At 32.6% G+C, this 15,156-nt stretch overlaps 2 protein-coding genes across 3 annotated transcripts in view; one reads left to right on the forward strand and one right to left on the reverse strand.

Moving 5' to 3' along the window:
* Positions 1 to 15,156, forward strand: part of LOC130682824 (serine/threonine-protein kinase TAO1-like) — a 232,708-nt gene that overhangs the window by 173,168 nt on the left and 44,384 nt on the right. The window contains exons 8-13 of the mRNA XM_057497772.1: positions 2,355 to 2,537; positions 7,695 to 7,766; positions 10,339 to 10,440; positions 11,716 to 11,761; positions 12,316 to 12,412; positions 13,918 to 14,031. Coding sequence (XP_057353755.1) covers positions 2,406 to 2,537; positions 7,695 to 7,766; positions 10,339 to 10,440; positions 11,716 to 11,761; positions 12,316 to 12,412; positions 13,918 to 14,031 — 563 coding nt within the window. The 5' untranslated portion in view covers positions 2,355 to 2,405. The remainder of the gene's footprint in view (positions 1 to 2,354; positions 2,538 to 7,694; positions 7,767 to 10,338; positions 10,441 to 11,715; positions 11,762 to 12,315; positions 12,413 to 13,917; positions 14,032 to 15,156) is intronic.
* The window catches only part of LOC130682830 (serine/threonine-protein kinase TAO1-like), a 174,271-nt gene that overhangs the window by 31,134 nt on the left and 127,981 nt on the right, over positions 1 to 15,156 (reverse strand). The window lies entirely within an intron of this gene.

Raw genomic sequence — 15,156 nt, forward strand, 5'->3', positions numbered from 1 at the left:
GTGTAATTTGAAGCTCTTTTGTCAGGTGAGTATACATTTAGAATTTCATGAATGAAATCATAACAGTATGTAATGTACCTCTTTACTCCTTGTAATTTTCCTAGCTCTGAAGCTCTGAATATTTTATCTGGCATTAATATAGCCTTTAGCTTTCTTTTCTTTAATATTTTACATTTCCCTTAATGGAGGTCAGATTATCTTAGCTTTCCACCATCTAACTCTCTCTCTCTCTCTGTCTCTCTATTATTTTTTAGTTCGTTCCACAAATCTTTTGCTTAGATAAAGGATTCTCTTCTGGGTTGACAGTTCTTTACTTTCCTCACTTTAAAGACACTATTGAACATTCTATGGCCTCCAGTGTATTTTATGAGAATTCTGTGATCATTCAAATTTTAGTTTATCTTTGCTTTTTTAGCATTATGACATGCTTAGGCTTATCAGGCCTAGCTGTTTGTTACTGATTTTGAGTTTACGCCTTATTGGGCCTAAACTCTTTGAATTTGCTCTGTTTGGGGTTTGCTGAGCATCTTGATTCTCTAAATTTAAGTTTTTGTCAAAGCTGAGATCTTTTCTGCTCTTAGTAAGAATTGTTTTATCTAAAAACTAAGATTTTCTTTTCTTTTATGGAACACCTATAATGTGAAATTTAGACAATTTGATACTGTTCCACAAGTTTCTAAGGATGTATTCTTTTTTTGTAATGTTTTTTTCTTTCTTTTCAAAATTTTTACAAAATTTTAGGTTAAGTCATGCTTGTAATAAAGGTACTATAATGTGATATTTCAAATTTTTAAATAAGGTCTTAGGTACATTGAAGGCTTTTTGTTTTTCGCAGGTGTATTAGTTAAATAGGTACAGTTTATATAGAATTTAGTTCAATCTCCTCATTTTAGGAGTGATAAGTTATATGACTTTCCTGTTGTCACATATACTTGGAAGAATTTTAATTGAAGCATTGTTCCAGGGAACTAACTTCCAGAGCCGTGTGATTGGTAAAAGTGAAGAATATTGTTGAAGCCTTTAATATGTTAGAAAAGGAATACAAAGTAGTAATTTGAATTTTTAGTGCAATGTAGTATTAGTTTAGGGAAGTGCAAAAGATATGTAAATGTGTTTTATATAGTTTGAAATTATTAATAAGCATTATAGTTGGTTCAGTTGACATCAGTAAAAAGGAGACAGGCTTAAAAAATTCTCTGTCATTTAAAAAATTTTTGAAATTAATAAAATTAAAAATATTAAAAAATTTTTAAAATATGCTTTGCGCATGGAGAAAACTGGCTAGAGCTTTATTTTACCTTATGAGTTTAATGAAATCAATTTTTGTAGTTTTTAATTTTAATTGGTAAATTTAAGGAGTACATGTTAACTAACATTTAATGTACTGCTTACTGTTCCTGAGTACTAGTCTACACTTAACATTTATTAACTCATTTAACCCTCACAGCTACTCTAGGAGGTAGGTTATTTCTTTCATTTTATAGACTTAGAAAAGGAGGCTACCCAAGTTCATAGTTGGTAAATAATTGTTGTCAGGTTTCCTATCTATACAGTGTCATTCTAGAACCAGGTTCTGAAGCCTCTCGTTTATAGCAGCCATTTTTTAAATTTGTTAATCTGATATAAAGGAACTGATACCAGAACCACCAGGGAATTCTGTAGTGTATCTACTTACATAATGAAGCAGATATGATAAGGCCATATTTTAATATGAATCAGGTTATGGAGGAAACAGTTAGCTATCTATGTTAAATTCATTATTTTCTTCCATTGCATTTTTCTTAGGAATGTCTGTGTTAGAGTTGATTAAACACTGCCATGTGGTATCTGAAAGGAAAAGAAATCTTACTGAATTAAATCTATTATCTATTTTCTTGCATTTGAAGGTCCTTAATAGATGGGAATCTTCCTGTTGTTAGAAACATATTATGGGTACATTTTGAGTTGTTGGGCATGTTTTTAATGGTCTTCGTACTGTATTATCTCTTTTGCTGATGAGCTTATTGCATCAGAGTTAGATAAATCTTTAAGTACTGATACAGAAAGCCTTCCAGTACATAAAGATTTATCTAATCTTTAGAAGTGTATGTATAGTATGTACTTACATACTATGTATAGTGGGAATTTTTTTTTTAAAGCAGCTCAGGTGATTGTGATGATGAGCTGGGTTTAAGAGTCCTGCACTGGTAGGCAACACTTTTTCAGTGAAATTCCACGTCTAAGATAATTGTATATATGTAGTCAGAAAATGATACACTAATTGTCCTTAACAACTTTTGCTTTTCCTTTTTTCTTTTCTTATTTATCTCCAATTGTTTATGCCAACGTGGCTTCATTCATACCGATTTCCCAAGGGTTGGGAGAGCAGCATAAAATTAGAATCAGCCAGCTGATTGCCCAGCAGGATGTCGTCAACTATCCAAGCACAGAGCCTGAAGGACCCTGAGATTGCAAAACTCTTCTCCAAAGAAGATCCAGGGAAGCGCTTCACAGATCTCAGAAAAGTTGGCCAGGGAGGCTATGGAACAGTGTTCTTTGTAAGTGTTAAAGGCTTAATGTCAGTGACCAGCATTTATTTAATATCCAGTCCTGGCAGAGTAAAAATCAGTAATATAAAAAGATCATTTTATTTATTGAGCTTCTTAGATTATTGAAAAAATGGGAAAGATATTCGGCTTTAATTTCCATGTTGTTTACACTACTTTAGCAGTTCTATGACTTACATTGTTATTGAATCAAATGTAACAAAACACTGACTTAGGTATAGTCTCATACACATATTTCATTACTATTCATTCATTATTTCTTCTTATTAAGAATGCTTTTTTTTCTCAGCAACAAGTTTTGTATAGATGTTTAATATTTTGGTAGTATTACAGATTTAGGTTTTTCATTTTAATGGGTACCTTAAGAATAAAAGAGAAAATGTGTTCCAAATTCTTAACAGTTTGAACTTTTCACTTAATTCTCATTTGTAAATTAGAGGTAAAAATAAGGTAGTAGAAACTCCCTCTGCAATTTTCCTACCCAAAGACAGCTGCTGTTTAGATAAACATCCTTGCAGAGTCTTTTTGTCTACGCATGCTTTATGTATGTGTGTGATGTAGGTTATGTTTGTTTGATTTCTGGATTGGACACAGAATAAGGGAAGAGACACTCAGAAAACAGGTATTTCATAAACAACCTTTTTTCTGTGTTACAGTTTTGTCTGAATGTAAGCTTCTCCCATTGTTCTCCTTAATACTACTGTGGAGAAATATAGAATAAAAAAGGAAAAAAATATACAGCCTCTTAGAAATGGGCCCAATAAGAGAACCCTGTTGAAAAAATCCCTGTCATGTAGCCATTCAATGTGTGTCAGTAGTATTTTTTAGTTGACTTGTTTTATTAAGTGTAATTTATATACAGTAAATACAGATATGTTAAATGTACAGTTTGATGAAATTAGACAAGTTATATGCCATGCAACCAACAATTCAAGATACAGAATGGTGATAGTTGTGGGGAATAGAAAGAAGTAGAAAGAGGATAGAATGATAACTTGTTTTACCTCTTTTGATAATAAATATTTAGTATATTTGAAAGTTAAAATTGTCATTATGTATGGGGGTAGTCACTAATAGGCAAGCAGGAACAATGAATCCAACTGTATTTGGGCTATAACCACATTGGAGTAAAAACCAAAACTAATGCGAGTAACTTTCATACACAGTATTTTAAGTGTATACCCTCTGTCTGGTTGGGAAGAGGAAACTGCCAACAAATCTTGAACTCTTCTCTGTAAACTTGTTTCATATTGGTATGGGTGTGACAGTTCTGAAACTGTGTGTTAAAAGATTGAGCAGTGAATAATTTTGATGTCATTGTGGACTCACATCCTAACTGAAAAGAATGATAGAAATAGGAAATTGGCAAATGTAAGGAAGAACCACGTGGGACTAGATAGGTATTGGATAGGAATTTGTGGCATTAACATGAACTAATTACATGACATATATATTTCCTATATATAGGAATATATATATTCCTATCTCTCTTCTGTAAGATTCTAGTTGCGTTGATATCCTAGTAGCAAGCAGCACACTTAGCACTCAGATCTTGGTTTCCTCACTACATGGATCAAGAGCTCTTGCAGTAATGGTTCATTCTACTGTGGGGACAAGGATCATAAAAGATAAGCTTTAGAATAACTTGAACCAGAAATTTAAAAAATGCTTTTAAAATGAAAAATAGGACCTTTCAAGAGGATGCTAGAACCAGCTTGAAGATGCTCCCACTGGCCACATCTGGAACAATTTGAGCATCAATATAGACATCTATTGATCATAACCCATTGAATAAAATAGGAATTCCTAATTTCCATGACAGATATAGGATGGATAGATAGTTAGAAAGGGAGGGCTTTTCTTTATAATAGAATGCTGACTGATAAATGTGAAAGGAATGGTAGAGTTGGGAAAAACCAGCATTTTGAAATCATCATTGCAAAGATTGTTTGGGGCTAGAATCTTCAGTGGTTGCTAAAACTAGGGGGAAAGTTTGATGAGCAGAATATTTATATAGTTTAAAAGTATCTCTCCACAGATTGCTTGTTAGATACAAAGTAGGAAACAGTGGTTATAACTATATACATTGGAAAGAAACAGTCAAACACCTTGAGTGGGTGATGAAAATTTGTAACCAGTGATGAACAGACATTGTATGCGTCCAGATATGATACCCTGAAAAGGACACAATATTACTCATGTAGTATTTCAGCCAGAGATATGTAACCAGAATCTAATCTTGAAGAAGCTTCAGACAAACACAAATTTAGCACAACTCGTAATCCTGAAGGGACAGAGAAACATGACTGTGGACATTAAATATTTTCCTGTTGGTTTTTTTTTTGTGTGTGATAGGCAAAAATAATCTCATTTTAATCTGATTTAATTTTAATGTAATCATCATTACTAATGAGTTTGGATTTTAATAAATCACAGTCACTTTAACTTACTATTTTAAAGTAATACTAGAGCTGCAGATTTTGCAATAATAATAGAGTTTACCCTATAATCTTCTCCCAGATCCTTTAAAGTTTACAAGTTTCATAACCACAGAACCTTTATCAAAACTAAGAAATCAACATTGATACACTAATACTATTAACTAAACAACACACTTTATTTTGATTTTCCCAGTCTTTGTGCTCTTTTCTGTTCTGGAATCTACTCCAAGTGACTACACTGCATTTAGTTTACCCTCTTTTGAACTTTATCCTGTGCTAGTTAGAAATGCAGCTCCTTAGCAGAACAATGAAATTGGACCCTTACCTCATACCATATATGAACATTAAAATTATAAAACTCTAAGGGTAAAACTGCATGACCTTGGTTTTGTCAAAGGATTCTTAGAAATGACAACAAAAGCATGAACAAAAGAACAGCATAGATATTGTATTTGATCAAAATGTAAAACTTCTATGCTTCAAAACTGAAAAGACAACAATAGAATAGGAGAAATTATTTGTAAATCATATGTCTGCTACGGGACTTGTGTCTAGAATATATAAAGAACTCTTACAACTCAATAAAAAAAGGCAACCCAATTTTTAAATGGGCAAAGAATCTGAATTGACATTTCTCCAAAGATGTACAAATGGCCAAAAAGCACATAAAAAGATGCTCAACATTCACTGGTCTCAAATCTTGAAAACATTATACTAAGTGAAAGAAACCAGTCACAAAAGACCATATATTATATGGTTCCAAAGTGTACAGAATGGGCACATCTCCAGAGACACAGAAAGTAGATTAGCTGTTCCTTAGGGCTGAAGGGGTGAGGAATAGGGATAGGAGAGTGATAGCTAAAGGGTGTGGGGTTTCTTTTTTCTTTTTTTTTAATGGGGAAAAAATTTGAGGTAAGGTACACATAATCTAAAACTTACCATTTTAACCATTTTTAAATGAAACAATTTGGAGTTTCTCTTTAAAGTGATGAAAGTTCTAAAATTGTAGTTATCAGTAAATTGCATATATGTATCATATTGATCAGTATTGCCATGCATCTGTCAGTGTACTAAAAGCTATAGAATTACACACATTCAAATGGGTGAAATGTGTGCTATGTAAATTATATCTCATTAAAACTGTTAGAAAAGAATGTAGCTGGTTAGACCTATTGACTGAAATCAAGGGGCTCACAGATTGATGAGTAGAGAACATTTTGGAAAAATAAATTCATATTCAAGGTCTTATGCAGACAGATCCACTTCACCCATCATGTTAGGCGGTCCACATTTTCCTTAACCAGTCTGCTAGTAATTGAAATTGGAAGGTCATTAGTTGTTCCAAGGACCCACTTAAAAGAATATATATATATATGTATATATTTTAAGGAACTCTATTTAAGTATAATTTACATACCTGCTTGTCTAATTTTTTTAACAGCTTTTTTGAGATTTAAGTTACATACTCTCAGTTCACCAATTTTAAGAGTGCATTTCATAGATTTTTAGTAAGTTAGATTTTTGTAGCCATCACCATAATCTAATATTAAAACATTTTATCTTTGGGAATTCTTTAAAGACTGAATTGAAGATGAATTCTTCCACAGATGACTAGAGATGATTAACCCTTCTTACTGAACTCATTTGAAATGTTTTGCAGCTATCCTCTTGTGCCTTCTTTATATATCATCTTTTTTTTAACACATAATGAGAATTTGGCTCTTATTTTCTAAAGAGTTAACTTTTATGTTTCTGTTATGCTTTTATTTTTTTATCAAAATTCCATAGCAGTGGTAAATAGTAATGGTGATAGCATTTTAGCTGTCTTGTCTTAATTCTAGTTAATAGTTGTTTACAATAGACATGATTTATCATGTTGAGGAATTACCTTTCCCATGTGGGTTTTCTAAGACTTTGGTCTTCCCTGCATTAGATACATTTAGAGTTGAGCTCTTTCTACATTTTCAATATTTATTAAGCATTTATATGTATAAGTATATATTTCCCCCTTTGATTTGTAAAAAAATATGGCAAATTATGGAATGTTTTCCTGTATCAAAATTTTGCATTTCTGTGGTAATATATTTTATCCAAATGAAATATTCTTTTAATGCCCGGTAATATTTGGTTTTAAAATTTTGTTTAGAGTTCCCTTGTCTACATTTATAAGTCATATTGGTACCTAACTTTCTATTTTGCGCTGCTTGTGAGGGTTTAGTTGTTGGGTTACACTGCCTCCTTACAGTTAATGGGGTAGCTTTCCTTTTTCTCCCCTTTTATCCTGCGAAGTTCCCCTAGTGAAACTGCTCCACTCACAGTTTTAAAGACAATTAGTATTCTTTTCAATCTTCCACCACTGTTTTACTCAAATTTTCTTCTCTAGATCAATTTTAGTAGTTCTTTCTTAGAGAATTGTCCATTTCATTGAAATTTTGACATTTACAGGCCTAGCATAGACTTGTACTAGTCATTTATTTGTTTGTTTATAGTTCTGTTCAAATTTCTATATTTTTCCTCTCAACTAGCTGATTCAAAGATAAACATGCATTATTTTTATTTCTAAAGTACCAGCTCCTTGACAATTTGATATGCTTTTTGCTATCCATTTACTTATGTTTTTAATGTTCTTTAATATCAGTTTTGGTATCTTTTTGGATATGGTAGTTTATAAATGTTAATTTTTACAATGGTCTTCTGTCTTTTTTAGGCACGAGATGTGCACACCCATGACGAGGTGGCTATCAAGAGAATACCTTTTACTGGAAAGAGGGCTATGGAGGTAGGTGAAATATATATGTTTGTATTGGCATGTTAAAGAAAGCCATACCATTTTTAATTGGGGATAGGTGGAAATTTTTTCAAAAAATGTTGAAAAATATACAAATACTAAGGTTTATCTCAGTGAATTTACTTCCACAGACTCAATGTGCCCATTTAACCTGTACCTAGAGCCATAAACAACATTCCTGACATCCCAGAAACCTCCCAACTACATCCCTTACTTTTAATTTTTTTGGATATGTGCTGCTGACACGCATTTAATTTTTTTAATTGTTCAGCAGATTATTCTATAATAGAGGGATTATCATGTCTGAGAAAGTACACTAGAATAAGGTACATTTGACAGTAAGTATACTGGATATAAATTTTTAATGGTTGAGAAATTATTTAACGGCTGTTTCAAATAATCATCGGCAGCAATATATCTAATCTGAAAAATAAGGCAGTGGGTAATAATCTGAAAAATAAAATTACTGTACTGTGGTGCATGTACTTTAGTTCATCAGTGTTCTGATTAGTTCTTCTTTAATTGCATAATTTTATAAAATTACTTTCTAAGTCTGTTCTCTGTCTTTAATTCTTTAAAAAATTTATTTATTTTTAATTGTGGTAAAGTACACAAAACAAATTTACCATCTTAACCACTTTAAGTGTAAGTTCAGTGGTGTCAAGGACATTCACATTGCTGTGCAACCATCACCACCATTCATCTCCAGAATTCTTTCATTTTGCAAAAGTGATATTCTCCGCCCATCAAACAATAACACCTCATTCCCTCCTCCCCGCAGCCCTTGGAAATCACCTCTCCACTTTCTGTCTCTATCAATTTGACTACTATAGGTTTCTCATGTAATTGAAATTATGCACCATTTGTCCTTTTGTGACTGGCTTGTTTCACTTAATATAGTGCCCTCAAAGTTCATCTATGTTGTAGTGTGTCAGAATTACCTTTCTTTTTAAAGCTGAATAATATTCCCGTGTGTGTGTGTGTGTAAAAACACCACATTTTGTCCATCTACCATCTGTAAATGGACACTTAGTTGCTTCTACCCCTTGGTTATTGTGAATAATGCTGCTGTGCACATAGGTACACAAGTATTTCTTTGAGTTCCCGCTTTTAAACTTTAGGGTATATGCCCAGAGGTAGAACTGCTAGATCAGTCTTTAAGTTTTAAAGGTTTTGGCTTTCTACATTTCTGTAATCTCTGTTTTGTGGTAAATGTTGTTTTTTGTGATAATCATACTTATGGGTATGACAACACCGTTGTGATTGATCACTGTTCCATTACGTCGATACCTAAAAAAACTCTTAATTTCTAAAACCCCTAAAAAAACCTCCATTTTTTACAAGTTTAATTTAATTTGCCATTCTACAGTATAACTTTAGAACCAGCTTTCATAGCAGACTTGTGTTGGAGTCTGTTTAATTAGTCATGCCCAGAACAAAAAGTTTCACCTAGGGCATCATCTTCTCTCATCTAATATTGTATCCTTCCTGGAAGTTTTTTTACATTGAAGAATACAGGTTTTAGCTTGGTTTTGTTTTGAGAGTTTGCCTCCCAGAGCACTCAAATTTGAAATGTAAAGCCCATAAAACACTTTCTGAAGTTAGCGTCTTACAGCTTACACATTTTACACTGTGAATATCTTGCTCTATTTTCTTGAGGGCTTATGAAATAACATAGGAGATACAGGATCTTAAATTCTAGTGCAAAACATTTTTTAAAGTTCTGTATTCTAGTTCCCCTACCTTTAGAAATATTGTACAAGTCAGCAGTAAAGCTTGGAAAAACTGAAACAAGAACAAAAAACAGATTCCAAGTTCCCATCCCACATCTACTAAGCCTCTGGTATTTTCAGTTCCCTGATTGCTCTGACAAGTAACTATATTTAGGATATGGCCTAAGTTTCTGAAGTTGTCATAGAGTAGCTTTTATTGCTGAAGGTTTATCTGTTATTTACTAGTAGGCGTCAATGGGAAGGCTCTTCGGGAAATCCTGTAGGAAAATGTTTCCGTGCTGCTTGGTTTTTCTGTGAACTTCCCTCTGTTATAACCTCAGTGTTCACTAGCATTTTAGAATATGTGCATTTAGGAAGTTAGGTAATTACTTGATTTGAGTTTAAACAGCAGAAAAAACTTAACATTTGGTAGACAATATAAGCCAAAAAACACAACAGCTGAACTTTAAGGTATGTAAATCATACAACAATAAAGCTGCAAAAAAGAAGGGGGCGGTTGAACTTTTGAAGAAAAACCACTAAATATAGTATATAGTTTTCAACAGGCTTGGTGTGTGGTTGTAAAATTTTTATAAGACTCATTGATAATAAATTTTATGAAAATAAAAATGTGTCCTACCTGGAATGAATTTTATGTTATTGAGTTGTAAACTATATGAATGTAATTTCTTTAAAATATATTAGTTTGACATTTAAATATTACAAATAAAGCAAAGTCGTATGTTCTTGTTAACTTTTTAATCTAATAATTACTTTTGTACTTCTATAGTTTTCTAAGGAAAGGCAACTGTTCCTAATTCTTTCCTTTATTCTTTTTTTTCTCCCCACAGAGTTGGCAGGGTATTATTAAGGAAGTCAGGTGCCTACGAACATTAAAACATCCCAACATTGTAGAATACAAAGGCTGCTATTTACGTGAGCACAGAGCATGGGTAGGTATCTGCTCTCCCCTGGCTGTAATTTTAGTAGGTTTAGTTTATAATTAATTCAAAAATGTCTCAAAATAGTTGTGTAAAGCCACGCACAAACACCTTGAAATGTGAGCTCATACTGAGAAAAGAGGAGCAGCTTTTCCTGAGACTCTTAGGCAGTAAGAGATAACAGAACCTTTGCCGGTTGACTCCAGAGATTCAGCTGACCGTCACGTGCACGGGAAAATGTTCTGATGTATGTTAGCGGTATCATTCTTCAAATGCTTTATCAAACATTTGCTGAGAACAATCCTATCAAAGGATGAAAATCAGCATTTATTTTTGACATAAATGTATTGTAAGCTATTTAACCACAAGGATCTTGGTTGGAATATTGGTGGTGAATCCTGGTGAAATCTGAGCTGATTGTGATTCTTTGGCTGACTAATACTAAAGGTAGAAAATTGGGGCATTTTATTGCAGAAAATGGAAATTAATTTTGCCCTATTGTTGAAACTAAGGTAAGGTAGTAATCTTACAACAGTTTACGCATAGTAATTATGTCTTTTTGGAGAAAGGCTAAGTTTTCTTTAAACAGGAATGACCTTTTATTTTTAATAAGCTACAGCTGATTATCATTTTAGTATACAGAACTTAGATTTATTTAGATTTGTAATGTTTGGTTTAATTTGATGGTGATGGTACTCCTAAATTTAAGGCTGTGGTATAAGAAAAAACAGTGGCAGAGAGGGTAGACTGCCTCTCTGTCTTTCCAGTTTCTCCATCTGTAAAACAAGGATGACAATAGGGTCTACTTCCAGAGGTGGTTATGAGGATTAAATTAGTTAATATATATAAAATACCTGGCACATAAGAGGTGCTCTTTGTTTGCTTTATAGGAAAGATTTAAACTGTAACCTAAACTTTGTATATATATATATAGTACCAGATGACGATTTTCTGCTTCCTAACAATACCAGTATTGCTACTCTAGGTTAATATTAATGGAATATGTATATTCCTTTATAGCTTTAGTTAGTAATTATATGAAACACACATCTTCTACAAGCAGTTATATGTCGGCATTATAAAAGATTAATGTAGCATTGGCTTAACTTCATGTATGCATTTAACAAGTTTCAATATGTATACTTATATTTAAAGGTAATTGATAAGTAGAGTTTGTTTCACTTCAAACTATCTTCTCAATCTCCTTGGTGAATTTATTTTATCTCATATAGAATATTTTTATTTTAATAGTGTATTTTAATGTTTTTATCATTTTTTCCCCTGTAGCTTGTAATGGAATATTGTTCACAATCTGTTTCAGATTTGCTGGAATGTAAGTTTCCTTTATTTATTAAGAAAAGAAAAGTATTAGCATAATAAAATGAGAATTCATTCACTAAGAGATTTTTTTAATAATGTTAAAACTTTCCAGGAAGAGTAAAAACCTTTGTCTTTTCTAGAGTCTCAGTGTGGTATGCACTGTCCTCATTAAATACTACGTTTTAGCATAACAGATGAGTTTTCTTTCATTATGATTTAACAGGCATTTTTCTGCCTTCTTTATCATTAAACTTGATTTGTTCCTTCTGTTCAGAATGAAGATATGTAGGAATATAAAAAGGGAAAGCTTCTCTTTCATTGTTTTTATAATCATGAAATAATTGTTAAATGTTAACTTAGAGGAAAATTGGCTGTGAACTATAATAACTAGGCACAACTGCACACTTATTAGGTTCAATTGCTTTGTTTATTATCTTGGAAAGAAAAAAATTCGTTCTTGCTAAATGTTAGTTTTTTGAAATTTGCCCATGTATTAGATATGCATATATGTATTTTAAAATAAAAATTCTATATAATAATTATTTTCAAATAAAATCTTATTTTAAGTTCACATAATGCCATTACAAGAAATGGAAATAGCAGCAATTATACACGGTGCTCTTCAGGGATTAGCCTACTTACATTCTCGTGCCATGATCCATAGGTAAGTACTTAAAAATTACCATATATTAATAAGCAAATTTATCAGACCTAGAATTTATTAATCCTGAAAGCTTTGTTGGTTTTAGCTAAATAAAAGTATTCTGGAGTTCCACAAACTCATATTTTTTTAGCTTATCCATGTCTTAAAATGAACATACTAATTTATTTGATCTCTTTGTTGAGAATAATTTTTATCTTTTTCTACACATGCTGCTGGGCCTTCTGAAGTATGTGCACTTTATAGATTTGTGATAGAAATTTAATTATAGAAAAGTTTAATTTGTGAAGTAGAAATGTATTCTTACTTGTTTCATTTTACAGATTAAGAAACTGATGCCCCAATTTGTGACTCACTTCTCAAAGCTGATGAAGCAAGATAGATTAGACTAGAACTAACCTAGATCTTTTGTCCTCCTGGTGACTCATAATGCCAGATTTGTTCTATTGATTCCATGACAGAGACAAGTAAAAGCTACTTAACACTCTATGCTTTTGAGATAATCCTTGATAATCCTTGATAATGGTTGGTAGTTTAAAGATTAAACCATCATAAACTACATTTTTAGCATTGGTATTGGTTTTGTCTGTTTTTAGAAGGAAGGTAGCATTTTTAAAATTATCTATGTGAACCAGACAATACATAGTAAACTTGTATAGTAGAGTCATTGCAAATTAATGGGTTATCAGTTTTTTAGATGAGGATAGTAAGGTCCAAGAGAAATCCACATGCATAGTAAATAAGAGAATGAAAGAGTTGGAAGCAGAACCTAAGGTCTTCTCATTTTTTTAAAACATTTTAAAAAAAACAAATGGAAGAAAATAGATTGACTTAATGTTACACCCATTATAATACTGTATAGTATGAATTGACAAGTGCTTAGAAATTTCTTTCTGTTTGAATGTTATGGTGCCCATTGGGAATACAATCCCATTATAATTTTCTTAGTTCACATGTACATTGCTGATTTGGAAAAGAGCTTAAAAGTATATTTGGGATCATTGATATTACCTTACCCATGTGTTTCAGTTTTCGTTTCATATTTAGGTAGGAGAACTATGCAAAAATTTGGAATGATATGAGTAATTAAAAAAAACAAATTTGGGGCATCAGGTTCTTTTTTTTCCATTATATTGTTAAGGGTCTACTCAGAAATCTTCCAGTCATATAAGAATGTTCAGCTAAATTTTTAAAACCATTATTTGTACCAATAAACAGGCACTCAAATATCGAGTCTCTGCTATTAATTACCTAATTTTTTTCTTCTGTTTCTACTGCTATTTTATCTTCTCTTTTAGAAAATTGTTACTATATACTTATAGGAATTCTGTGTATCTCATTTCTTAGTTTGGATCTTAATTCTCATTATCCCAATTGAGAGATTATCCAAGGCCTTAATTATTCTCATTTCTCCTTCCCTATTTTATAAATTTTTATATGATCTTTATCATTTTCAGTATAATGTTACAAAGGAGAGAAAAATAATTTTCTGTGTTCCTTAAACGCAGAGACATCCAAGCAAGAAATATCCTTCTGACACCACGAGGCCAGGTGAAACTTGCTGACTTTGGATTTGCTTCCATGGCCTCTTCTTCCAAGACTTTTGTGGGAACACCGCATTGGTAAGCGTAGTCCTATCTGCTATTCATCCTCATAATTGGAATAGGCAGTGTGTGGTTGTACTTTTATCAGGTGCTTTATGTTTCTCTTGGAAATACAGTGCTGCTTTAGATATTACTCTAAGCACTGTAGTTTCAGATACAGATTTGGAGTGCTGCCCTTCTATCTCCTACTGTATCATTTCTCCCCCCTACGTTTCTTTCCTGTTATAATCTACATCATGTATTGGGGGTAGGAGTGAAAAAATTTAAATTTTTAAGAAGGGAGAATAGAAATGCTAAGTGGAAATTTTCTTTAGATTTATACTTACTGTGTGTCAGTATCTTCCGAATAAGAGTACCTGAAGACTGGTAGCTGATTAGGAACTTTTTGTTTTCATTTTTTATTGTGGAGAATTTCAAGTATACAGGGAAATAGCCAAAAATATAACGAAGGCTCACACAGCGGTCAGCTCAGCCTAACAGCACTACCCCAGGGCCTGGCTGCCCTGTGTACTTGACCTTCTTGCCCTCCCTCCCACCTCCAGTTACCTGAAGCGACTTCTAGACATCATCTAATTTTATTCATAAATAATTCCATATTAATGTCAGCAAGTTTGAAGGGTATAATTTTCCACATCTTCAACTTCCATAGATGTCCTCTCTCTGTATATGTTGAGAAGTGTCTTAGGTCTACTGCATCTTCTTTTCCACCTACCTTTCAAATCTCCCAACTCCCAGTTTGTTAAAGAAAGGCTTCTCACCCATCCTGAAGAGTAGAGTGATGCATTGTTCTGAGAATTAAAAGCCTCAAACCATCACCAGAGGGACAATCTGAGAAAACGTAACATCTAGAATATATAGCATCAGAAATATTGAAGAGTTTGGACACCAAGTTTTGGCAAAGGGCCTTCTGCCTTCACAGTCATCTCTCTTCAGTTCCTTTTATTCCTTGCTCTTTCTTTTCCCCAATTATCTTTCCTCCCATCTTCTTTTCTAGTGAATCACAAATTATCTCATTCACAACTGGGACAATCGTTGTGAGGACACATTAACATGTTATTTACAATGAGAAATGAAGTTTGGCATTTCCTGACAGAAAATAATTCTGATCTGAATAGTTCATATGACCGTGCAGACTGGGTTTGC

The sequence above is a fragment of the Manis pentadactyla genome, chromosome 3 (assembly GCF_030020395.1).
Source record: "Manis pentadactyla isolate mManPen7 chromosome 3, mManPen7.hap1, whole genome shotgun sequence".
Lineage (NCBI taxonomy): Eukaryota > Metazoa > Chordata > Mammalia > Pholidota > Manidae > Manis > Manis pentadactyla.